Source organism: Dromiciops gliroides, chromosome 3, assembly GCF_019393635.1.
Source record: "Dromiciops gliroides isolate mDroGli1 chromosome 3, mDroGli1.pri, whole genome shotgun sequence".
Taxonomy (NCBI): Eukaryota; Metazoa; Chordata; class Mammalia; order Microbiotheria; family Microbiotheriidae; genus Dromiciops; species Dromiciops gliroides.
Genome location: NC_057863.1, coordinates 667,360,368 through 667,387,135, shown reverse-complemented (window position 1 = coordinate 667,387,135; position 26,768 = coordinate 667,360,368). Strand labels below are relative to the sequence as shown.

General features: G+C 41.3%; 2 protein-coding genes across 2 annotated transcripts in view; one reads left to right on the top strand and one right to left on the bottom strand.

Moving 5' to 3' along the window:
* Positions 1 to 26,768, bottom strand: part of LOC122749581 (zinc finger protein 420-like) — a 410,887-nt gene that overhangs the window by 283,202 nt on the left and 100,917 nt on the right. The window lies entirely within an intron of this gene.
* On the top strand, positions 57 to 1,979 carry LOC122746242 (zinc finger protein 850-like). Its single transcript, XM_043991710.1, is given in 1 exon segment — positions 57 to 1,979. A coding segment is annotated over 1 exon segment (1,923 nt).

Below are 26,768 nucleotides of genomic sequence, written 5' to 3'. Positions count from 1 at the left end.
TGAAAAGATATGCACATCATGATTGTGGAAAGGCCTTTCAATGGAACTCAGATCTTATGAGGTATCAGAAGATTCACATTGGAAAAAAGTTTTTTAAATGTAATGAGTGTGAAAAGACTTTCACAAAGAGCTACAGTCTTGCAACACATCAGAGAATCCACACTGGAGAAAAACCTTATGAATGTAATCACTGTGGAAAGGCTTTCACAAAGACATCAAGTCTTGCTAATCATGAGAAAATCCACACTGAAGAGAAACTTTATGAATGTAAACAGTGTGGAAAGGCATTCACAGAGAGGTCCAAACTTGCTGCACATCAGAGAATCCACACTGGAGAAAAACCTTATGAATGTAATCAGTGTGGAAAAGCTTTCATAGTGCGATCCAGTCTTGCTACACATCAGAGAATACACACTGGAGAGAAACCTTATGCATGTAATCACTGTGGAAAGGCTTTTAGATTGAGCTCCAGTCTTGCTGCACATCAGAGAATCCACACTGGAGAGAAACCTTATGAATGTAGTCATTGTGGAAAGTGTTTTAGAGTTAGCTCACATCTTGCTTCACATCAGAGAATCCACACTGGAGAGAAACCTTATGAATGTCATCAGTGTGGAAAGGCTTTCACAGTGCGATCCAGTCTTGCTACACATCAGAGAATCCACACTGGAGAGAAACCTTATGAATGTAATCAGTGTGGGAAGCCTTTCACAAAGAGATCCAGTCTTGCTAATCATGAGAAAATCCATACTGGAGAAAAACCTTATGAATGTTATCAGTGTGGAAAGGCTTTCACAGAGAGGTCCAATCTTGCTAAGCATAAGAGAATTCACACTGGAGAGAAACCTTATGAATGTAATCAGTGTGGAAAGGCTTTCACTGTGAGCTCCAGTCTTGTTGCACATCAGAGAATCCACGCTGGAGAGAAACCTTATGAATGTAAACCATGTGGAAATGCTTTCACAGTAAGCTCCAATCTTGCTGCACATCAGAGAGTTCACACTAGAGAGAAACCTTATGAATGTAGTCATTGTGGAAAGGGTTTTAGATTGAGCTCCAGTCTTACTTTACATCAGAGGATCCACACTGGAGAGAAACTTTATGAATGTAATCAGTGTGGAAAGACTTTCACACAGAGATCCCATCTTGCTTTACATCAGAGAATCCACACTGGAGAGAAACCTTATGAATGTAATCAGTGTGGAAAGGCTTTCACATACAGCTTCAATCTTGCTACACATCAGAGAATCCACACTGGAGAGAAACCTTATGAATGTAATCAGTGTGGAAAGGCTTTCACAGTAAGCTCCAGTCTTACTGCACATCAGAGAGTTCACACTGGAGAGAAACCTTATGAATGTAGTCATTGTGGAAAGGGTTTTAGATTGAGCTCCAGTCTTACTTTACATCAGAGAATCCACACTGGAGAGAAACCTTATGAATGTAATCAATGTGGAAAGGCTTTTACAGTAAGTTCCAGTCTTACTGCACATCAGAGAATCCACACTGGAGACAAACCTTATGAATGTAGTCATTGTGGAAAGTGTTTTAGAGTTAGTTCCCATCTTGCTAAGCATGAGAGAATCCACACTGGAGAGAAACCTTATGAATGTTGTCATTGTGGAAAGGGCTTTCGAGAGGGCTCCAGTCTTGCTAAACATTTAAGAATCCATACTGGAGAGAAACCTTATGAATGTTGTCATTGTGGAAAGAGTTTTCGAGAGGGCTCCTATCTTGCTAAGCATTTAAGAATCCACACTGGAGAGAAACCTTATGCATGTAATCAGTGTGGAAAGGCTTTCACACAGAGTTCCAGTCTTGCTGCACATCAGAGAATCCACACTGGAGAGAAACCTTATGAATGTAATCAGTGTGGAAAGGCTTTCACAGTAAGCTCCAGTTTTGCTGCACATCAGAGAATCCACACGGCAAAGAAACCTTAGGAATGTAATCATTGTGGTAAAACCTTCAGGCAATAATCACCTCTTATTTTGCATCTGAGAATTCATATTACATAGAAATCTTATCATTGTTACAAATGAAGAAATGCAGTCAGTTGTCATTCAGAGCTCCTTCAAAATTAGAGAATTCATTTTTACGACCCTCTCTATACCAACTCAATGTGGGAAGGCTTTCAGGCAGACATATCTCAATTTAAATCAGAGAGAAGAATTACTTATGTGCTCAAGGGCATTGGTTTGGAGGAGGGTGATGAGTAGACAACAACACAGATATTGGAATAAAAGCAGTGATTCTGGGAAGGGCTTCACCTAGAGCTCATACTTGATTATACTTTAGGACAATCATGCTGGAGATAAAATTTAGGGGTTCCATTTTGGGGGGGTCCATTTTTATCCCTCCTTCCTTCCCTCCCCTGTTCCTCCCTGAGGTGGTAAGGAATCAGATATGGGTTATACATATACAATTAAATAAGACATTTTGAATGTCATTAGGCTCCTCTCCTGCAGCAAAGCAATAAAAAAACTTAAGGAGTTCCCATTTTTCTTTTAGGAGCTTCTGGATCTCCATAACATTTTCATAAAAATACTCTTTTTTTCCCAAAAATTACTTACAATTTTATTTCCCCCCCAATTACATGGGTTGTTTTGTTTTGTTTTGTTTTTGCAGGACAATGAGGGTTAAATGCCTTGGCCAGGGTCACACTGCGCGACCTAGCTGCCCCCTGCCCCCAATTACATATAAAAACAATTTTTAATGTCCATTTTAAAAATGTTGTAGTCCAAATTATCTTCCTCCTTCCCAACCCCCACCCCTCAAGAACTCAAGCATTTCAGTATGTTATACATGTGTAGTCATGCAAAACATTTCCACGTTAGTCTGGTTGTGAAAGAAAACAGAAAAAACTTAAGAAAAAGAAAGTAAAAAAATACTCTTCAGTCTGTATTCAGACACCATCAGTTCTTTCTCTGGAGAATGAAAGCATTTTTCTTAAGTCCTTCAGAATTGTCTTGGATCCTTCCATTTCTGAGAATGGCCAAGTCATTCACAGCTGATCATCTTAGAATATTGCTGTTGCTTTGTATACAGTATGTCTCCCTTTACATTAGCTCATATAAGTTTTTGCAGGTTTTTCTGAGAGCATCCTGCTCATATTTTTACAGTTACTATTGCTCACTGAATTTTCCTCCCTCCTACTCCCTCCCTGTGTCCTTTACTTAATTCTCTGTCTCCTTTTATCCTCTCCATCCTCAGTGGTGTTTTTTTGGTTATTGTTGGTTTTGCGGGGTAATGGGGGTTAAGTGATTTGCCTAGGGTCACACAGCAAGTAAGCGTCAAGTGTCTGAGGCCAGATTTGAACTTAGGTACTCCTGAATCCAGGGCCAGCACTTTATCCACTGCACCACCTAGCCACCCCCCTCAGTGGTGTTTTGCTTCTGACTGCCCCCTCTCCCAATCTGCCCTCCCTTCAATCACCTCCATTCCCCCCTTATTCCCTTTCCCTCCTACTTTCCAGCAGGGTAAAATAGATTACTGTACCCAATTGTGAGAATATGACCCTCCAGGGACCCCTGCCGAGAAAGCATGAGGTCGAATTGGTATCCTGGAAGTTGCCTCACAATTCATGGGCTGCCTTCAAGTCATGTCAATCAATGGACTTGAAAGCTACCAGCCAATTAGCTTGGAGCTGTGTGTGGGAACTGCCCCTCTTCCTGTTCCACAGGGAGCTTTTAGTCAAACTGCCTCATATTTTCGCTCTTGGATAGCATGACCTGCTGAATGGAGGCAGCTTTCTTTCTCTCTTAAAGAAAAACTGAGTGCTGGCAAGGGACAGACACACAAACACAAAAGTTTTCATTATGGGGGAAATAGGTGGGGGTTTTGGGTAGGGATTTGGGGTAGTGGTAGCGGTTCTTAGGAATTCCTCTTTAAAGAATTACACCTTCTTGCACACAAAGCAGTCAGCTTTCGCATGTGACAGAGATGGGCAGCCTGGGTCTCCCTCCCTTGAGAGAGCTAAACCTAACGTCTAAAGGATGTTCAAACCATTCTTCTTAGACTGGAAGATATCTGGCTATAGCCATGGGACAGAAAGGGAGTGTTCTGAAAGGTTCACCTCTGGGGTGTATCCTAAGAGATTGGACTAAATGAGAACTTACAAATTTGAAAAAGAAATCCATGATCTATTATTGTAACATGGTTTGGCCAAAATATCAGTTGGAATCCCAAGAGAATTGGCCTGTACATGGAACTCTTAACTATAACCCCATTTTGCAATTGGACAAGTTTTTCAGGCGTGAAGGGAGATGGACAGAAATCCCATACATCCTGACCTTTATGGCTTTAAGCCAGAAGTCAAAAGGAAAGTAACAGAACAGAATATGCCCAGCTAAACCAACTGAATCTAAGGAGGCTCTGGATAACCCTAAGAGGTCTCCTTCCTCACAGGAGTTCAGTGATTTCTTAGATGACTGCCTCCTGCTGATAGAAAATCCCAAGTGATTAGCTAACCCTTCTGGCACACCCTCCTCCTCTGGGACCCCATCCCCTCCTGCTCCTCAGCCTCATTTCCTGCCTGTTCCTCGCTTCACTCCTTCTTCCCCACCTGCTTCCATCCCTATGGGTCATCCCCTGTCATACCACTCCATGACTGGGACTCCTCTCTGCCCACCATCTGATCTCAGAACCAATCCCTTGTGTCCTCCACAGCCAAGCACCGGCCACACTTGGAGTGGACGTCAGTGTTCTCCTATTTGTCCCATGCAACAGCAGTCTCCACAATCCATCTAGCTGTACCCCTCACAGCTTTACCCCTGTCATGATCTGGGTGGGCTCCAACATGTTCCCTATTCCCCTATTTTTCCATTCAAGAGCTGCTCCCATCTGCATTCCCTAATCTGTAGTTATCTAACAAGTTAAAATAATTTTTAAAATATTTATTAAGAGTTTTCAGTTCCAAATTCTCTCTCTTTCCCTCCTTCCCTAGCCTTTTTCTGAGATGGCGAGCCATCTGATATAGGTTATGAACATGCAATCCTGGAAACCATTTCCATATTAGTCATTTTGTACAGGAAGAGTTGATTTTAAAGAAAGAAAAAAGAAAGTGAAAAAGAGCTTGCTTTAGCCTGTATTCAGACAGTATCAGTTCTTTCTCTGGAGAGAGCATGCTTCATCACGAGTCCTCTGGGATTGTCCTGTATCATTGTATTGCTGAGAAGAGCTAAGTCATTCACTCTTCTTCATCAAACAATATTGCTGTTACTGTGCACAATGTGCTGGTTCTGCTCACTTCACTTAATATCAGTTCGTGTAAGACTTTCCAAGGCTTTTCTGAAATCATCATGTTTGTCATTTCTTATAGCACAATAATATTCCATTGCAACCATATACCAAAGCTTGTTTAGTCATTCCCCAAATGACAGACAATCCTCCCAATTTCCAATTCTTAGCCACCACAAAAAGAGCAGCTATGAATATTTTTGTACAAATAGGTCCTTTTGGAGTTAATGAAAAAATGCACAGGAAGGTGGACTAGCCATAGCAAATCTAAAACCATACTATAAAGCGAGTCATCAAAACTAGTTGGTACTGGCTAAGAAATAGAGTGGTGGAATAGGTTAGGCACAGGAGACCCACTAGTAAATGACTATACTGTTTGATAAACTCAAAGACCCCAGCTTCTGGGATAAGAGCTCACTATTTGACAAAATCTACTTGTGAAACTGGAAGATAGTATGGCAGAAAGTAGGCATGGACCAACATCTTACACCATATACCAAAATAAGGTCAAAATGGGTATATGATTTATACATAAAGGGTGATGCCATAGGCAAATTAGAAGAGGAAGGAATAGTTTACTTCTCAGATCTATGGAGAGGAGAAGAATTTATGACCAAACAAGAGATAGAGAATATCATGTATACCCCATAGTATCTCTTCATTTGCCTTGACAGAAAAGATGCATTGTATGCATGGATTCTATTGTGAATTCTTTTAAGTAAAAGAAAACAAATGAATGCTGACATTCTAATCAGGCTATCTGGTATGGTGAATTGTCAATAGAAAAACTTGAAGAACAATGTAGACTTCAGGGTTCAACTACTGAAGTGGCCTGGAAATTTGATTCAGGAACTCAGCAAATTTGACAAGGTCAGTATCAATCAAATAGCACAGGTTTACTAAGCACATATTGTGGGCTAAGTATTTGGCTAGGCAAAAAAAAAAATCATTATTTCCCTTCCATCAGTTTGCATTCTGCTGGAAAAGGCCAACAAGTCTATAAGTAGCTGTAGGCAAAATTCAAATGAAGCAGTGAGAAGGTAAGTTTTCATGGAGCCCTCTAGTAAATGGGGATGGGACAGATCATGCAGATCCAAAAAGATGCTTGTGCATAAGGTGAAACTCGAGCTTTCTATTGAGAGAAATAAGACCCAAAGTGATGGATTCAGGAGGGGCATTGGACAAATGATGAATAGCCTGATTTGTTTAGGTAACTTGTTCTGAAGCTGCAAACTGATCTTGTTTTCCAAAGATGCAAAACTGAAAAGAAGACACCTAATTTTCTCTTAATGTAGACTCAGTGGGAAAAGGAAACCCTTCCCCAGGTAGGAAACTTCATCATATCCTCAAACTGATTCAATTGCCTTAAGTATGGTTGTGGAAGATGCTCTTTAGAGAATGATCTCCACATTGATGTCCCATCTTCTTGTGGCTTCAAGACCAGCACTCCTTCCACTGTGCTATGTTCTATCTTTAATATTAAGCATTATAGAGGATTCTTGGTGGATTCTCCTATGAGAAAGATTTCACTATTGATTGATTATGCCAAAGGTCTCCCTTCTTCCTAATATAAAATTGGAGCGAAGAGGATGGCCTGGCAGAGCAAAGAAATAATTCCCTTCCCTAAAATCCTGTTTCATTCATGCACCCACCTAGACACACCTGCATACATGGGACATGTAGGACCAAAGAAGGGAAATAAGTCAATAAACATTTATTAAGTGCCTAGTATGTGGCAGGCATTGTGCTAAGCACTGGAATGCCAATACAAACAAACAAAGACAATCTCTGTCCTCAAGGAGCTGATAAGCTAATGAGAGGAAGATACCCCATGAATGCAGAGGTTCAGAGCAGTCCAGAAGCAAGGTAGCTGGTGGGAAATGGGGAGAAGACTATACTGAGCCCCCTCCTTAAATAGAGGACCTGGAGTTCACGTCTCTGCCTTCCAGTAAGAGGATCCCCATAAGAGCGGTAGAGGGGACCTAGGAGATGTGAGCCATGAGGCAGGTTTTCCAATGATTAATTTCCTGGGCAAGGAAGGCATGATGGAGAGGCCCAAAGAGACCAAGACTATGTAACCAGTTATGAAATGGGAGATGAGATCCTGCCAATCCCCCAAATAAGCCCCAGAGCATGTTATTGCAGAACTAGGAAATCCTCCTGCATCTCTTCTGGTCTCTCCACAATACTCTTGAGCACAAATTGGTCAAGACTCACAACATGTGGCATTTCTCCCAACTGTGTGAAGCTGACCCAAACCTGGGCAGTTGCATAGTACATATAGCTTTCCTTGTAGGGGTTTTCCATTGAAAGGAGAGATTTCTATGGTCCCAGTGGCTCATTAGCTCACCTCACACTAAGGACTTCCTACAAAATGCATTTAGAAGAGTGCTCATGGGGGGGCATTCCCTTCATTTGGACCTGATCCATTTCTACAGCTGTGGCCTTCAAGGGCCTGAGGTGAAAAGGCCTGAGCAGGATGTAGGTGTGACCCAAGTGATGATCACTTTGCTGTAGCCCAGTTTGAAGCCCCAGTAACACAACCAGGGGCTTGGGGTCTGGGGCTGACCATGGGCAGAGACAGTCCCAGAAATCCTTGCTGGCCAGCTCTCAATGGTCACAGCTTGGTCATGTCTGCCTCTCCCTCCCACCTTCCCTTCAAGGAACATAACAAAGGTGTTTCTCAGCTGCTACAGCTGCTGAGTACTTTCATTACTCAGTGTTAATTGCTTTAGGACTGAAGTCTCCATTGACTCCTGAGAAGACAGTGTCACTGAACCTGCAGGTGACATGATAATTACAGCTCCAAGAGGGAGATGAGCTCAGACATCCAGCCCCTATAACTACAGCCCAGGCTGTCTCTTGAGTGCTCTGAGGGATGGCATCCCAGTCTCATCAACAGTCCAGCAGGCAGCCAGGTGAGTGTTCCTGTCAGCCAGGCTTGCACCCAGAGAATGGGAGGCAGCCCTGGTCCTTCATGTTGGGCAGGGTAGGGGGAGGATGCTGCCCTGCACAGACCTCCTATGTGCCCCCTTCCCAGGAAAGAGGATTTTCCCTTTTACAATAATGTGCTGGAGGTGTCCTAGGCTGAGAGCAGAGCTCTGCTACTTCCCCTGTGGAGGATGTTGGGTGAGCCCCTCAGGTGGTGAATATGAAAATAAGGAGGATTCTAAAAATCACCAGGACAGGTCCTGGTGGCCTAACCTCCTTTCCTTCACTTCATGGAGAAAGAATTCTAAGTCCGGGGAGCATCATAAGTATAGCATTTAGATTTCAAGAAAACATATGACAAAGAATCTCAGGGAAGTCTTGTCATTGAGATGAGAACAAAAGAAACCATACGTTGTAGGTCCTAGCATATCTCAGAGGAGAGGCTGGGTCTGAAGTGCAGGTGGTCTGATGGTTGGATGTGCATTTGGGTTGAGTTGAGTCCTTGAGAGTTCTAGTGCCTCTCCTTGGACTTTAGCTCTATTATTTTTTGTCTGTGATTTCTCTCAAGTCGGTGTGACCTAGTAACAACAAGAACAATGATAACAATAAGAAAATAATTAAATAGCATGCAGCAATAAAAAATAATTCTGTATCAATTTTGGATTTGAAAAGCCCCTTATAAATTACTTACTTGATGCTGGGAGATACGTTCTCTTATTGTCTTCATCTTACAGATCCGGAAACGGGAAAACAGAGGGCAAGTCTTGCCCATGGTCAGACAGCAAGTGTCTGAGGGCAGATTTGAAGGCAGAGATGAGTGACTAGGTTGCACAATCTATATACTTTGCTACTTCTCTGTCTATGTAAGCATCTCACTGCCGCTCATGGATAGAGCTGATCCATTCATGCAGTGTGACTGTGAGCACAGTACTCAAACACAACAGAGCAGTCAATGGCGACTTGTCAGTCATCTGGATAGTCTGGTATACTCTAGTCAATGAACTTCAGACACTCATTCAATTCTGTGTCCCCTCCTCTGAATATTTCCCAATCACAGTCTTCAGTTTGGCCTTTCTATAATCCCAGGAAACAGCTCCTCAGTTTCTCTTCTGTTATTTTTTAAAGGGTCTTAGAATTCCCTATACAAAACTTCTTTATAACACAATCAAGAACACTTACTGTTAATGACCAAGGTGGATACCTTCATATTCTTCCCTGAGCCCTCTTGGGCATATATCTGTGTTCACACAGGGGTAGAAATGTCTTTTTAAATGTAACTAATTCCCTCCAAATGTGATTTACAAAATCACTGACAACTCATTATGCCCTGGATACTGTCCTGGGAGTTCTCAGGATGTTCCTATAGACCATATCACATTACAGGTGCATTGGACTTGTCTCTAAAGGCTACAAGGATGTATGTAGTAATGGCTTGTGTGACACTGCCTGATGATTACTTTAGCTAAGTTCAGATACACTCATTCCCAGGTTGGAGACAGGGACCTTGATTTTCATTCCAACAGGTCTTATCAGTTATCCATCAAATGGTAACTGGGTTGTGCTCAGGATAAAGAAGACCAAGTGGACAAAATCCCAGGTGCTTGATTCCTGACGTATGAGATGCAGAGATCCCCTCTCCCAAGTGTGTGGAAGGCTGTGTTTCTGGATTCTCGCTGGGGCCATGTATTGTAGAAATCCCTGTTGTGATTCAAAAGTGTAGGACTGAGAAAAAGATTTTTGTGAATGACAAAGGCATTGACTTGGAAATTCAAAAATGGAACATGGCAGACTCATCACACACTTCAGAAGGTTTACCCTTCCACAATCAGTGCTTTTTCCTAGGATTGTCCTGTGGAATTTGGGGTATCTAGGAAGTCCAGCAATGTAGGTGTGAGAGAGGAAGAGAGGGGCTGTGTAGGTGATGATGGAAGGATGGATGGAGGCACCTGAGTATCCAAAGAGGGGCCAGCTTCACTCTATATCCCTATATGCCTGATGATGTTTTGTGTCCTCACTTAGAAGATAGAGAAGATCGGGACACCAGCATCCATTGAGTCGGAAATGTTCACCACTTTCAGAGGCTGATTATGGGATTGCGCTGTTCTAGGAAATGAATGTTGATTGCAGTGTTTGTATATCTTGTTTCAAGAGGCAGCTGGGTAATGCAATGGGTAGAAGAGTTGGCCTGGAATCAGGAAGACCTGAGGCAAAACTCAGTCTCTAACCCCTGTATCTGTGACTCTGGTGTGTTTTCTGGTTGCCAAATTATTGGAGGCTTGACTGGGTTTTAAAAAATATTATTGCTACTTCCATATGAATTGCTATTTACATAATAATGGTTATTGCAACTGTTTGGGCAGTAATCATTTATTATTAATATTAAATATTAGAAAAGAATTGATGGTGTGGCATTTAACACTAGCAGAAAACCCCCCAGGACTATATGGGCTCCAAGGAAGAGTGCTCATCAACTAAACCAAGAGGACATTCCAAGATGGCGACAGCCAGGACCCTCTTTTGTTCTTTTGATAGAGATGTGTCACTACTCATTGATCAAAGCTAATTGCCTATCATCATTCAATTCCATTGGTATATGTGACTTGAGTATGGTCCATGTTAATATGAGCTCTACCATGACCTCATGGCCTAATGGGAGAGATCCACTGAGGGTCAAAGTTGAAGTCTAAATAGATGTAGCTTAATCCCATCAATTCACTGGGCTAATCAAAAGAGCCTATCTCCATTCCTGTTGTTTCCTTGGACTTGCACTGAACCAGCCAAAGTTCCTCCTAAGAATTGAAGACTCTGAAGTGGTGGGGAGAGAAAGGGCTAAAACAGTTCTGGGTCTCCCCAAGAAACTTATTATTTTTTGGTTTTAATTTTTTACACTTATTATTAATAATTATTTTCTCACTGTGCAAGTCACTCAGTCTCTTTTACCATCAGTTTCCTCAACTGTAAAACAGTGCTCATAAGAGCACCTATCTCACAAGATTGTTGTGGGGACCGACTGAGATAATCTCTTTACAATACTTAGGGAAGTGTCAGGCAATCCTAGGTGCTTGATAAATACTTATTCCTTCCTCGCCCCGCCCCCCTTTTCTCAAGGATCCTCTGGCCCAGACTACAATTTTCCTGACCACTTCGAAGAACATGCTTCTACATGACCCTGTGCTAAGGATTATCTCTTTTTGCCAGATTGTAGTTGGGGTTCTGGGCAACTCCTTATGCCTCTTCTTTTACAACTTGGCTAGGCTCACCAGCCACAAGATGAGGCCCATGGATGCCATTCTGGCCCAACTAGCTTTGACCAATGCCATAATGCTCCTCTCAAAGGGGCTCCCAGAAGTAACATTATATTTCAGGACAACATATTTCCTAGGAAATCAGGGGTGTAAAATTATATTTTACATCCAAAGAGTCAGCCGGGGCACTTCTATCTCTACCACTTGCCTCCTGAGTGCCTTTCAGGCAGTCATCATCAGTCCCAACAACTCTAGGTTGGCCTTCCTGAAGTCCAGAACTCCAAAGTATGTCAGCACCTCATGTGCCCTGTGCTGGATACTCACTCTGCTCATAGATATTTATGTACCAATGTACATAACAAGCTCAAGGAAGAGCAATGGCAGCCACACTGGGGGTGTGGATCTTCAGTATTGCTACTGGGGAGATGTGTTTTCAGAGCTCACCATCCTGCCCTCCCTTCGGGATACCTTGTTTATAGGGTGCATGGGCTTTACCAGTAGCTATATGATCTTTCTCCTGTCCAGACACCATCAGAGAACCCAACACATTCACAGCACCAGACTCTCTCCAAGGACATCTCCAGTAATCAAGGCCACCCAAACCATCTCACTGCTGTCAGGCACCTTTATTTCTACTTACTGTGTTAGCTGTGCCTTCTCACTGCATAAAGTATACTCGGTGAATTCCAGTACCTGGGTGGTAAATGTACCTACATTTATTCTACTGTGTTTCCCAACCATCAGCCCCTTTTTAGTGATTCACAATGAAGGGAATGAGTCTAGCTATGTTCCCTGGTGGAGCCCCAGTCCTCACTCTCAGAATAACTCTTAGAATTTGATAGATTTATCCTCTCTGTGTCTGTGTAAGAGCCCTTAGCAATGATTTCTCACTAACCTGCCTCTATTCTCATAAAGAAAAGCAAAATTGACCATTCCAAGGACTTATGTTCACAGGTTCCAGACTTGAAACAAGTGAATTGCCTTCTTCCCACATCCTCTTCATAATAACCTCTTTGCCTCTGGGCTACAGGGCTCACCAAGCTCACTCCTTCTTTCCTCCCTGGGCCTCACTCCTGACTCTCCTACCTTCTTTCTCCACCATATCCCAGTAGTCTTCTCATTCAGAAAAATCTCCCCCAACCTCATACTTAGAAAGGAAAATTTCTCCACCCCTGTGGCCTCTTTCTCTGATTTGTCATTTCCTCCCAGAACCTCCCAAGAGTCCCAAGGCCACCATGCTCACTCCTTCAGGAGAAACCTCTCCCCATTCTCTGGACTTCTCTCTCCAGAATTCTACAGCACACCTCTCCCCCTAGACACTGCCTTCTCTCCCATGTCCCTGTAGCATTCATATCTTTGCCTTTCCTTTTGCACTTGGCACAGTGCCTGGGACACAGTAACTGCTTTAGAAATGTTTGCTGCGTGTCTAACCTAGATCTGATTGTTTGCCACCTGAGGAATGGGGGAGAGGAGGGAGGGAAGGAGGGATAGAACTGGGAACTCAAAACTTTAAATAAAAACAATTATTATTAAGTAAAAAAATGTCTCCTGCCTGTTGATTACATGCTAGGTCAGATTCATATGTCTGTAAGCAACGTCCTATAGAGGAGAGAAATCCATATTTAGCAGCAGAAGCTCTGGGTGTGATCAATCTGGGAACAGTTAAGACCCACCTTCCACACTTGAAAGGGGGTTAGGATTTTTTCCTTTGGGTTACTACTGGACTTTGTAAGACTTTGAGAAAGCCCTCTGGTGTTGAGCAGAGAAGCTGCTGAGCCTTCCTCTGTTTTTGTCATAAAGGGGGTGGGAGGAAAAAGGGAAGAGAAAGAAATGAACATTTATATAGTGCCTACTAGGTGCCAGGCATTGTTGTATAGGTTTTTTTTTTTTTTACAAATATTCTCTTTTGATCTTCACAGCCCTGTGAGGTAGGTGACATTATTTTGGTTTGGTTTGGTTTGGGGGGGGGGGGGACTATGGGGGTTAAGCGACTTGCCCAGGGTCACACAGCTAGTAAGTATCAAGTGTCTGAGGCCGGATTTGAACTCAGGTCCTCCTGAATCCAAGGCTGGTGCTTTAACTACTGTGCCACCTAGCTGCCCCCTGGTAGGTGATATTATTATTCTAATTCTACAGCTGAGGCAGAGGTTAAATGACAGATTTGAGCTGGGGCTATTCTGACCCCAGATCTGGTGCTCTATTCACTATCCCACCTTCTCGAACCTTTGCTGAGGGACTGAGGCCAGTCATTAACTATCAAAGATTTGCTAGAGGGGCCCAGGCTTGATTCCACCCTTGGTTCCAGATTTTTCTATGTCTATAAATATATTTTTATATCTAAGAACCAGTCCTGCTTAGCACACAGAGGGCAACTTCTTTTGCTAGTGATGGTGATCCATGGGAAACGCTCATTATCTGAGTATTAACTATTCAATAAGCTGGTCAGGGCTTGGGAACAAATGATAATGGTTGGAAAGTGATGGCACTAGAGACTTCAGTTTAGAGATAGAAGGTAGGTTCATTATAAAGGCTCACAGAAAGAGGGACCGAGTAGTAGCTCATCCCCAGAACACTCCCTTTCGACACAGAAATGGTGGGAAGGAAGTCACAAGGCCATCAAATCAGGCCAACATTCCTAATCTTGGACCACATGACTGACTTTAACACCAATCATGATGACCTAGTGACATCAAGTACTGTTAACCCAGCACAGAGTCATTTAAGGTTCCTTTAAAAAAAAGTTTAATAAGCTGATTTACTTTCCCTAAATAAAACCATCAGTGAATAAATAAACAAGAAATCAAATTGGGAATAGATAACTAGGAAACTAAATCTAGAATCAAGGAAACCCCATTGAGTCATGTTAGTGCAAGATTTCAGATGCATCATCCCATTGTGTTTCTGTCCAGTTGATCAAAGGTGTGAAGACCACACATCCATTTTAACCAGACAACCCCAGTGCTGGCCACTCTGCTATTTGTTGATTTTGCTACTTTGTTGAAATCAAGCAGAATTTCACAAAGTATTCTGTTACTTCGTTTTAGTATTGTGTACTTAGTCAGCTTATGTACTTCACATTTGCAATTTCATGAATACGTACCATTTCTTTTGGAATGCAAGGAGGCATGATCTGAGAATTGTAGAGTCACCAGAGGCCCTGTGAAGTTGAAACACAACCAGCATCTTACAGCCAATATGAGTCATAGTGGGGATTTCAGGTCAGCTTCTCAGGACTCTGAGGCTATCTATCCACACTTGAAGCAGCCTCCTATTGTAGTAATTAATGTTCTACATTTACTTGGCAGTTGTTGGGAGTATGGTTTTGTGAGAATTGGAATGACACCCCATGTTGGGAGGGAGATTGTGAGCTCTGGCCATGAGAAGAAACCATGTGACTTTAGCATCTGGAAGTGATCTTTTCTGGGGTTTCGAAGGTCAGTTTGGCTTCAGGAAATGATGTTTGCTCATGGGTCCTGTCAATCAAAGTTACCAGCCAATTAACTTGGAGCAGTGTGTGTATGTGTGTGTGTGTGGATGGCCTTTTTTCCTGTTTCACAAGAAGTTCTGGGAGTAGCCACTGAAGCATTGCGGTTTTGGGGGGTTTTTTGGGGGTTTTTTTAGTTCCCGACATTGGTTTGGGGGTCAGATGCTGGGGTCTCAGAGATAGTTAGATTTTTAACTTTCTTTCTCCTCACCAACTTCTTATGCACTTTAATAAATACTTAAAAGTCTAAACTCTTGCTAAAGCTTCTAATTTAAGGTGACCACTCATTAGATTTTATACATCATAGCTAGGATTTTAGCCCCTTACAGATGGTGACCACAAAGGGATTGCTGAACCCTGCGATCTTCTGATCTTCCAGTTGGGTAAGGATTTTCCCCTATTTCCCATGTTCTGTCTCTTTAAGTTTTAAATTGGCCATTAAGTATATGCTTTAACTCTTAAGTACCCTGTTTCTAATTTTAGCCTCCTATTTCCAACAAAGCTCAGCAGCAAGAGAATAGAAATAGAAGAGATAGAAAGAGAAATTCCATTTAAAGTAACGGTAGACAATATAAAATACTTGGGAGTCTACCTGCCAAGACAAACTCAGGAACTCTATGAACACAATTACAAAACACTTTTCACACAAATCAAATCAGATCTAAATAATTGGAAAAATATCAATTGCTCATGGATAGGCTGTTAATATAATAATAATTACAATTCTACCTAAATTGATTTACTTATTCAGTGCCGTGCCAATCAGATGACCTAAAAATTATTTTATAGAGCTAGAAAAAATAATAACAACATTCATTTGGAAGAACAAAAAGTCAAGAATATCAAGGGAACTAATGAAAAAAATGCACTAAGAGATGGGCTAGCTGTACCAAATCTGAAGCTATACTATAATGCATCAGTCATCAAAACCATTTGGTACTGGCTAAGAAATAGAGTGGTGGATCAATGGAATAGGTGAGGCATAGGAAACACAGTAGTAAATGACAATAGTAATCTACTGTTTGATAAATTCAAAGACCCCAACTTCTGGGATAGGAACTCAGTATTTGACAAAAACTATTGGGAAAATTGGAAGATAGCATGGCAGAAACTAGTCATAGACCAACATCTTACACTGTATACCAAAATAAGGTCAAAATGGTACATGATTTAGACATGAAGTGTTGTTCCATAGTTGTATTAGGAAAGGAAGAAGTAGTTTACCTCTCAGATCTATGGAGAGGAAAACAATTTATATCCAAACAAGAGATAAAGAATATTATGAAATGCAAGATGGATGACTTTGATTACATTAAATTAAAAAGGTTTTGTACAAACAGAAGGAATGCAACCAAAATTAGAAGGGAGGCAGAAAGCTGCCAGTCTATCTGATAAAGGCCTCATTTCTAAAATATATAGGGAACTAAATCAAATTTATAAGAATGCAAGTCATTCCCCAATTGAGAAATGGTCAAAGGATATAAACAGGCATTTTTCAGATGAAGAAATCAAAGCTATCTATTGCCATGTTAAAAAAATGTTCTAAATCACTATTGCTTAGAGAAATGCAAATTAAAACAACTCTGAGGCATACCGATCAGATTTGCTAATATGTCAAAAAAAAAAAAGGAAAATAATTAATGTTGGAGATGCTGTGGAAAAATTGGAACACTAATGCATTGTTGGTGGAGCAGTGAACTGATCCAACCATTCTGGAGAGCAATTTGGAACTATGCCCAAAGGGCTATGGGACTGTTCATACCCTCTGACCCAGTGGTACCACTGCTAGGTCTGTATCCCAAAGAGATCATAGAAGGGGGAAAAGGATCCACATATATAAAAATATTTATAGCATCTCTCTTTGTGGTGGCAAAGAATTGGAAATAGAGGGAATGGCTATCAATTGGGGAATGGCTAAACAAATTATGATATATGAATGTAATGGAATACTATTGTGCTGTAAGAAATGATGAGTAGGAGGAGTTCAGAGAAACCTGGAAGGACTTATATGAACTAATGTTGAGTGAGAGGAGTAGAAGCCCGAGAACTTTGTACACAGTAACAGCAACATTGTGTGATGATCAACTGTGATAGACTTGGCTCCTTTCAGCAGTGCAATGATCCAAAGTAATTTCAAAGAACTCATGATAGAAAATGTTCTCCACATCCAGAAAAAAGAACTGTGGATTCTGAATGCTGATTGAACCATACTCTTTCTACTTTTTGGCTGTTTTTTCCTTCTTTTTTGAGGTTTTCCCCTTGTGCTCTGATTCTTCTTTGACAATATGACTAATTCAGAAATATGTTTAATGTGAATGTACATATGTAACCTATATCAGGTTGCTTTCCATCTTGTGAAGGGCGAGGGAAGGGAGGGTGGGAGAAAAATTTGTAACTAAAAATCCTATGAAAACAAATGTTAAAAAAATTATCCCTATATGTAACTGGAAAATAATAAAATACTTTTAAAATAAAATAAAATGGGACAGCTACATCGTGCAGTAGATAGAGCACTGGCCCTGGAATCAGGAGGACCTGAGTTCAAATCTGGCCTCAGACATTTGACAACTTACTAGCTGTGTGACCCTGGGCAAGTCACTTAACCCCAATTGCCTCACCAAAAATAAAATAAAATAAAATAACTGTACACAATAAAAAAGAAATGTTAGCTATATCAATAAGAGAAGAAAAATTAAAGGAATTAGTATAGGTAATGAGGAAACAAAACTATCACTCTTTGAGATGATATGATGTTATACTTGGAAAATCCTGGAGAATCAACTAAAAAGTTATTTGAAATTATTAACAACTTTAGCAAAGTTGCAGGATATACAATAAACCCACATAAATCATGTGTAGAACCTATATCTGATTACTTACTTCCTCAGAGAGGAAGGAAGGGAGGGAGAGAAGGAGGTTGGAATTTGGAATTCAAAATTTTAAATAAAAATGTTTATCAAAAGAAAAAAGTATCAGTCAAATAAAATCAAAAGAATGAAAAAATAGAAAAAAATGTAAAATACTTCCTTGGGAAAAAAAAAACTGACCTGGAAAATAAATCCAGGAAAGATAATTGAATAATTATTGGGCTAACTGAAAGCCATGATCAAAAAAAGACCTTGTACAACATCTTTCAAGAAATTATCAAGGAAAACTACCCTGATATGCTAGAACCATAGGGTAAAATAGAAATTTAAAGAATACACTGATCACCTTCTGAAAGGGATCCCAAAATGAAAACTCCAAGGAATATTGTAGCCTAATTCCAGAATTAATAGGTCAAGGAGAAAATACTGCAAGAAACCAGGAAGAAATAATTCAAAGATTGAGAAGCCATAGTCAGGATTACAAAGGACTTAGTTTCAACATTATATGATCATAGGGCTTGGGATATGATATTCTGGAAGGCAAAGGAGCTTGGATTCAACCAAGAATCAACTACTTAAATACAGTTAGCAATAGTAACTGTGAAAAAAAAAATTGAAGTAGAGGCAAAAGCAATATATGATGATGATGATGATGATGACGATGACGACGAACCACGTGGTACTTACTTTGCTGAGCAAATGTGTGTTTGTGTGTATGTGTGTTTTATTTTGTTTTGTTTTGTTTTTGGTGAGGCAGTTGGGGTTAAGTGACTTGCCCAGGGACACACAGCTAGTAAGTGTCAAGTGTCTGAGGCTGAATTTGAACTCAGGTCCTCCTGAATCCAAGGCCAGTGCTCTATCCACTGCATCACCTAGCTGCCCCCCTGCTGGGCTATTATGAAGAAAATTCTTTGTCAGGTATAAGGTACTATATAAATGTTATCTATTATTATTGTTGCAATAATCCACCTCATGGGTTTATTGTAAGGAAACCTCTCTTTAAAGTTATATGTGTGTGTGTGTGTGTGTGTATAGTTTACTATTTTAAAAAATGATGAACAGTATGCTATCAGAAAAACCTGGAAAGACTTACATGAGCTGGTGCAAAGAGAGATGTACTGTATACAAAATATCATTGTAAGATGATCAACTGGGAATGACATAGTTATTTGCAGCAATGATCTACAATGATCTAGGACAACTCTGAAGGACTTAGGAAAAACGCAATCCATCTGTAGAGAAAGAACTGATGGTGTCTGATTACAGATTGAAGCATTTTTTTTTTGGTTAATCCCTTTTTCTAAAGTTGTTTTTTGTTTGTTTTCTTTCACAACCTGACTAATGCAGAAATGTTTACATGACTACACCTGTAAAACTAATATTGAATTGCTTGGTTTCTTAAGGGGAGGGGAGGGGAAAGAGGCAGGAAGAGAATTTGCAACACAAAGTTTTAAAAATCAATATAATTTTTTTAGGAGGGCAGCTAGGTGGTGCAGTGGATAGAGCACGGGCCCTGGAGTCAGGAGGACATGAGTTCTGTGAGAAAATAATGGGCTTTGTCAACATCCAAACACCCCAGCTCAAGGGGATTGATTTGGATTGATTGGACTGACTGACTCTGCTGATAAACTCACTTAAGGTTAATTCCATTAAAACCACACCTGCCTGGTCCTCAAGATGGTGTGTTCTCAGAGGCTATGGACTCTGACCTCAGCACGGGACCACCCTCAATTCCAGTGACCCAATGGATTTGGGTGATGCTAGTCAATTAGCTGGAAGCAGTGTGTAAGGACCACCTCTCCTCCAGGTGCAGAACAAAGCTTCCACTGTCACGCTCACTCTCAGTTGCTCTGGTGAACAGGCTGCTTGAGGAAGAACCAGACCAGGCTGAAACTCTAGGCTAGATAGGCATTTTCTTAACTTTCTGAGCCAAGTGTTCTCTTTGTATTAATACTTGGTATGCTTTAATAAATGCTTAATGCCCCAAAACTGGTGCTAAAGCTTCTCATTTTTAAGTAACAAATATATTAGAAACCCTAGCTAATTTTCCCTACACATGGGACAGGAAATAGGCAAACACATTTAGTTTTAAATATCACAGTTCAAATCCAGCTTCAGACACTTGACACTTACTTGATGTGTGACCCTGGGCAAGTCATTTAATCCTCATTTCCTCACAAAACAAAACAAAAAACAAAAAACAAGTGTTTTTATAGGTAATTTATGAAAAAAATAAAATTCTAAATAAATGAAATTGGAGCAAAAAAAATAATCAACTACCCAGAAAAACCCCTTTTCTGACTCCTGCTGTATACTTGACTTTAGCTAGTCAAACTGATAAGAAGATTCATGGGAAACAAAGAATTCTTGACACCACCCCTCCCCATTTTTTTCATTCCTTATTCTTGACTTTTATAAAATAATGGCCTTTTTATTTGCCAAGGCCAACCCCCTGCATGTGCACTTGATCTCATCCCTCCTGTACTCTTCATCAAATTTCCATGAAAATCATACCCTTGTCCCTTTAATCTACAGTCTGTCTGTATCTACTGGTTCCTACCCTATGACTTAGAAGAACATTAAAGACTCCCCCATACCTTAAAAAAAACTGCTGAAATTCTATTATGACCTGAAACTCTTTTCTAAAGAATCTCCCTCAATTCTCTTGCAAAAGAAGAACAACAACCACAATAATAATTCTGCCACCTAGCTGCCCAAATAAGAAATGAAGCATTCTTTTTTGCGGGGCATTGAGGGTTAAGTGACTTGCCCAGGGTCACACAGCTAGTAAGTATCAAGTGTCTATACCAGGTTTGAACTCAGGTCCTCCTGAGTCCAGGACTGGTGCTTTATCCACTACACCACCTAGCTGCCCCCAAGCATTTCTAATCAAAAGACCAGAGCTGAATAAAAAAAAAATGACCTCCAAATACAAGATTAAACAGAAACATAAAAAGGTAAAAAAGAAAGATAAAAATATAAAAAATTTAAAAATGTTAAACTGTTTATATTTCTATATGGCAAGATAATATTTGTAAGTCAACAACTTTATTACTATGAGCAATTAGAAGAAGTATATGTAGACAGAGGGTGTGAATATAAGGTGACTTTGATGGGATGATTATCGCCCCCCAAAAAAATATAGGGGTAAAAAAGAAAATTGCACTGTAATAAGAAGGAGGTAGGGAGGGGGCGGCTAGGTGGTGCAGTGGATAGAGCACCGGCCCTGGAGTCAGAAGGACCTGAGTTCAAATCCGGCCTCAGACACTTGACACTAGTTGTGCGACCCTGGGCAAGTCACTTAACCCCCATTGCCCCGCAAAAACAAACAACAAAAAAAAGGAGGCAGGGGACTGAATGGTGGAATTATCCTACATAAGGGAGGCATATAAAAGCTAGTATGATGGATGGGAATATGGAATATGAGAATATGGTGGGCAAAAAAATGGCAGAGTGAGGTAGGAGCCTTCTGAAGCTCCCCAGAAAATCCCCCTTCAAACAACTAGAAAACCACCTCAGAATTGATCCAGGAGTAGGAAAGTATCTTACCAACCCAGCAGGAAAGGTCTGTCTCCCTGGGGTGGGAGCGGAGCAAGGTCTAAGAGCAGCAACAGCAGCAGCCAGTCTCACAGCAGGGGGTCTGCAGCAAGGCTGTAAGCCTGGGGCAATCCACGAATGAGGCTCTCTGGCTCTCTTCTCCTGCAATGCATCTGTCCCTTAGGCTAGTGAGCAATCTGTGAAGTGCAGAAAGGCCCCACCCCAGGGACTCCACCCCTGGCACAAGTCCCCATCAAGGCCTCAACCCCATTGCTAACCAGTAGTGAACCTCCACCCTGGAGCTGGCCAACAGCAGGACCACAGCCCTAGGGCCTACCAGCAGAGAGGCCCTGTTTCCATAGCAACCCAGAAACAGATCCCCCATCCCTGAGGCAGACCACCAACAAGATCCCTCCTGCAGGACCAACCACCAGAAATACTGTTACTATAGCAACCCAGCAGCAAGGCCCCACACCCAGAGCAGGCCAGCAGCTAAACCCCTGTGATGAAATAATGGGATTTAGCAGATACTCAACGACCCACCTGGAGATTAATCTCGACTGATTGAATCAAGTCAGAGTGGTTGACTGCTGGATTAGCCTACTTCAAGTTAACTGGACTGTAATCACACCTGGCTAGCCCTTAAGAAGGTATTGTTTTCAGAAGCTAGACTGTGAACTCAACTTGAGGACACCTTCAAAACCAATGGATTTCAGATGACGCCAACCAATCAGCTTGAAGCAGTGTGTAAGGACCGCCTCTGTTCCAGACCTATAAAAAGCTTCCACAATCAGCTTGCTGGGGAGTTCCTGATTAAAGCAGGCCTGTGGAGGAGGACTTGAGGAAGAACCCAATCAGGCTGGAACTCTAGGCTAGGTAGGACTTCTTTTTTTTTAACTTTCTGAACTCCTTGTGAATATCTGTATGCTTTAATAAATTTTTAATGCCCAAAGACTGGTGCTGAAGCTTCTAATTTAAGGTGACCACAATTTAGATTTTAAACATCACACCCCACATCTAGCAGAAGCCAACACAGAGGCCCCACCCCCAGTACAAATGAGAAGGGAAGCCTACCCTTCAGAGAAAATGAGCAGCTAATCCTTGAAGCCCAGCTAAAGCCAGAGTCCAAGTACAGAAAACTTGGGACAGTTCAGGACCAGAGCCCAATTCTCACATAAAACCACCCAAAAAAGGTAGAAAAAAAAATAAGTAAAAAAAAAATACCTTGGCTATAGAAACTTACTATGGTATTAACTTAGAATGGGACATTTGTGTCAAATGGATACACGCGAAACTTTGAAGAAAACTGTAATTTGATCTCAGGCTCAAAAAGAATTTCTAGAAGAGCTTAAAAAGGATTTTAACAAAAAAGTTAGAGAGTTGAAGAAAAAATGAGAATAATAATAATAATAATGCAAGAGAATCATAAAGAAAGTAAAGAAAATGGGAAAAGATATGCAAAATTTTACCAAGGATTACTGATACATTTAAAATGTACATAGAAGATAACAGAAGGAAATCTAGAGGAAGACATGGACAAACAAGATAGCTATGAAACTAACACGTTGAATTTAGTATATACTTATATAGAGTGTTAAGGGCTAAAATTCTAGCTAAACTGTCTAAAATATCTAATGAGTGGTTGCCAATAAATTATAAGCTTTAGCAAGAGTTAGACTTTTAAGCATTTATTAAGGAGAATAAGAATTTGGTAAAGAGAGAGAAAAAGGCCTAGATTCCTATCTATTAAAGGGAGAGCGCATTTTTAGCTCCGCTCTCCACCAGACCGAGCGCCAGTCTCTTCCTTCCTCCTCCCACTCGCCCGTGTCACTTCCTGATGCCAAAGAAAAGACTCCTGGTCTTGCCCTCAAAAACCTTCACTTCATGGGTGGAACTCTTCTACAGTAGGTCTCCAGCAGGTGGCGTCATTCCAATCGTTACAAGAGGTAGATAGATACTATAGTGAATACAGGACAGCATTTGGTATCAGGAATACCTGAATTTGAATCATACCTCAGACATCAACTATTAGTGTGACCTGGAGTCAGCCTGTTTCCTCATCTGTAAAATGGGATTTATAACAGCTAAACCTTACTCTCATCAAAATTGGTGCAAAGAGGGAATAACATACACAATGAGCTGGATATACAAATATATAGAAATATAGATAGAGGAGATAGAGAGGAATATACCTTTTTCTCAATGGTACATGGCACCTACACAAAGATTAATCATGTATTAATTCATAAAAACCTCACAACCAAATGTAGAAAGACAGAAATGGTAACCTCATTCTTTTAAGATCATAATGCAATACAAATTACATTCAATAATGGGCATTGAAAAGAAAGATAGGGGAAGCTAGGCGGCACAGTGGATAAAGCACCGCTGCTGGATTCAGGAGTACCTGAGTTCAAATCTGGCCTCAGACACTTGACACTTACTAGCTGTGTGACCCTGGGCACTTAACCCCCATTGCCCCACAAAAAAATAAATAAAATTAAGAAAGATAACAAATTACTTGGAAATTAAATAATCTAATTCTAAAAAACAAGTGGGTCAAAGGATAAATCAATAGCAATGATCAATAATTTCATTAAAGAAAATGACTGATTCAGCATATCAAAATTTATGGGATACAGTCAAAGGGGTACTTAGGAGAAAATTTATGTTCTGGGACACCATCAACTTAACTTCACCTAGGCTTGCAACTTAAGTGCTGTCTCCTCATACCTGATCTGTTGCCAAGTCCTCTCTTTCACAGCACCCCGTGTATATGCCCTATTCTCTCCTGTGACAATGCGGCCACCTTGGTGCAGTCGCTCACTGTCTCACATCTGGACTATTGCAATATTGCACTGGTTGGTCCACTGCCTCATCTTTCCTCACTAAAATCCATCCTTTACTCAGCTGCAAATGCGATCTCCCCAAAGTCTAAGTTTGACCATTTCATCCCTCTACCACTAAGTTCTTGTGGCTCCCTATCTTCTCCAAGATCAATATCAAATACTCAGATTGGCCTTTCAAGTCCTTCATAACCTGGCCCCCTTCTACCTCTTTAATCTTCTTACATTTGACTCTCCTCCATGACTATCCAGTGATGGTGGTCTCCTGGAAGTTTCTCACAAAAATGCTCCATCTCCCAACTCTGGTCATTTTTATTGGCTGTCCCCCATGCTTGGAATTCTCTCCTTCCTCACCTCTGTCCTCAGGCTTCCTTGACTCCATTCAAATCCCATTAATGTTACATTTTTCCTCTAAAATTGATTCCAGTTCATCCTATTCTTAACTATATTTGCAAAGATCTGTTGGCACGTTGTCTCCACCATTAAACCCTGAGCTCCCTTGTAGTAGGGACAATTTTGTTTGTTTTAAATTCTCTCGGTGAACTGAGATATTGAGAAAGTTCAATTAATAAGATAAAATTACCCAGTACCTGAAAAAGTAAAAATCATATTCAGATACTTGTTCTGAGTTCATAAATTGATCTTTTCTGCTTCAAATATTCAAAACAAGAATCTGAGTAAATGCAGAACTTCTTTGCATGGATTGTGTGTAAGTATGTTTTATCCACTGATCATGACTGTCATGTGCATTTCCACTTAAAGGCATGGGTTTGGAGTGTCACAGATATCGGAGCCAGGTAGCTGAGTGGCTCAGGATCTAGTCCAGATGATAGACACAACATAGATTCAGAGGCCTCAGTGTTCATGAATTGACTGCTTGCCTTTGCCTCCTAACTTCCCTACCAAAAGGCACAGCTTCAGCTGCTGGCTAATGACTCTAATGAATCAGTCCTAATTGCTGGTGGGGATGGGCTCCAGGGGCCAAAGTTGGAGACATCACTGAATCTCTAAGCAGACAGTGTCACTTCTCTGGCAGGTGACGTGCATGACCTGCTCCAGAGGGAGATGAGCTCAGACGTCCAACCCCTATAACTGCAGTTTGGTGTGCCCCCTGTGTACTGTGATGGATGGAGCCCCAGCCTCCTCGGGGGCACAAAGCAGGTAGGTGAGTGCTCATTTCTGCCTTAGGCTTTGGCTACTGGGAGGGATCCCTTAGCCTGAATGCCAGGCAGGGGGAATGGGTTCCTGGGCAGTCATGCTCTTCCTGGCAAAGGGGCAGGTGTTCCATCAAGTACCCCTCAAAGAGCAAGAGAGTTTTCCCTCTTCCAAGAGCATGCTGGAGGTCTCTTGGCTGAGATCGTGGCTCTGCCACTGAGTTAACGTGGGTGACATTAGGCAAGATTCAGATGTGGTGATGGTTCAAAGGAAACAGACATTTACTTAGGCTGGTCTATTCCTGCCTTCTTTCCTTCTCTTCCTTTGGTGGAGTACACCAGCAGAACGGTCAGGTTTCAGGAAAGCTTATGGCATAGTATCTCAGACTCACTTTGCCTTGGGGTCATGCTGGAGAGATCTGAGACAGATTTCCCACTTTGCTATATTTTCAACCATTTGAATAATTTGTACCAAAGAGTCTTCCACAAAGAGTGAATAAGCATTCATTTGTATGATGGTTTTTCCAAAGTGTTCTAGTACCCCTGAGCTATTTTAATCATTGTTATCAGTGGCCTTGCTGAGATGATAGATTTCACATTCATCCAATCCCCAGGCCATACAAAGCTCGGAGATCTAAGTTACACAAGTTGGTTTCGACTAGTCAAGACAATGAACTAAATGGAAAGGATGCATGGAAGGCAAGGGTGAGGGTTGTTCTGATGAACCAAGGACTCATATCCCAGAACTCAGTTCAAATATTTCCTTGGATTTATGCTGGCTGGGTGACCTTTAGCAAGTTGCTTAAGTTCTCTCTGCCTCAATTCCATGATATATGGCAATCATAACAGTACCAATCTCCCAGAGTTGCAATGAGAAGAAACTTAGATAATACATGTAAGGTACTTTGCAAACCTTAAGGTGCTATAGAAATACCTATTTCTAGCTATTTTATTAATACAGGAAATTGTCACTTTCCCCTTTAAATACAAAATTTCAGTTTCACAAATACAAGATGGAGGAACCATGGCTTGATCAGTTTCTATCCCAAAGATTGGAGGGTACTGTTGCCATCCAGATGTGATGATCAATGTGATGGATCAGGGGTTCACCCCTCATTCTCCTGGCCTGCCTTATCAGAGGCCTAGCTAATCAAGGAAAGGAAGCAAGGGTTCCACTACAGTCTGTCCTCGATAGGTCCCAACTAGATTTCTCCACAGGTATGGGAGATACATTTGATGGAAGCCACACCCCAATGAGGTCATACCTAGCCAGGGGATATTGGTGTGGTAGTAGGCCTAGAAAGAATAGGGAGCAGAGAGCAGCTAGATGGTGCAGTGGTTAAAGCACCGGCCCTGGATTCAGGAGGACCTGAGTTCAAATCCGGTCTCAGACACTTGACACTTACTAGCTGTGTGACCATGGGCAAGTCACTTAACCCCCATTGCCTAAAAAAAAAAAAGAAAGA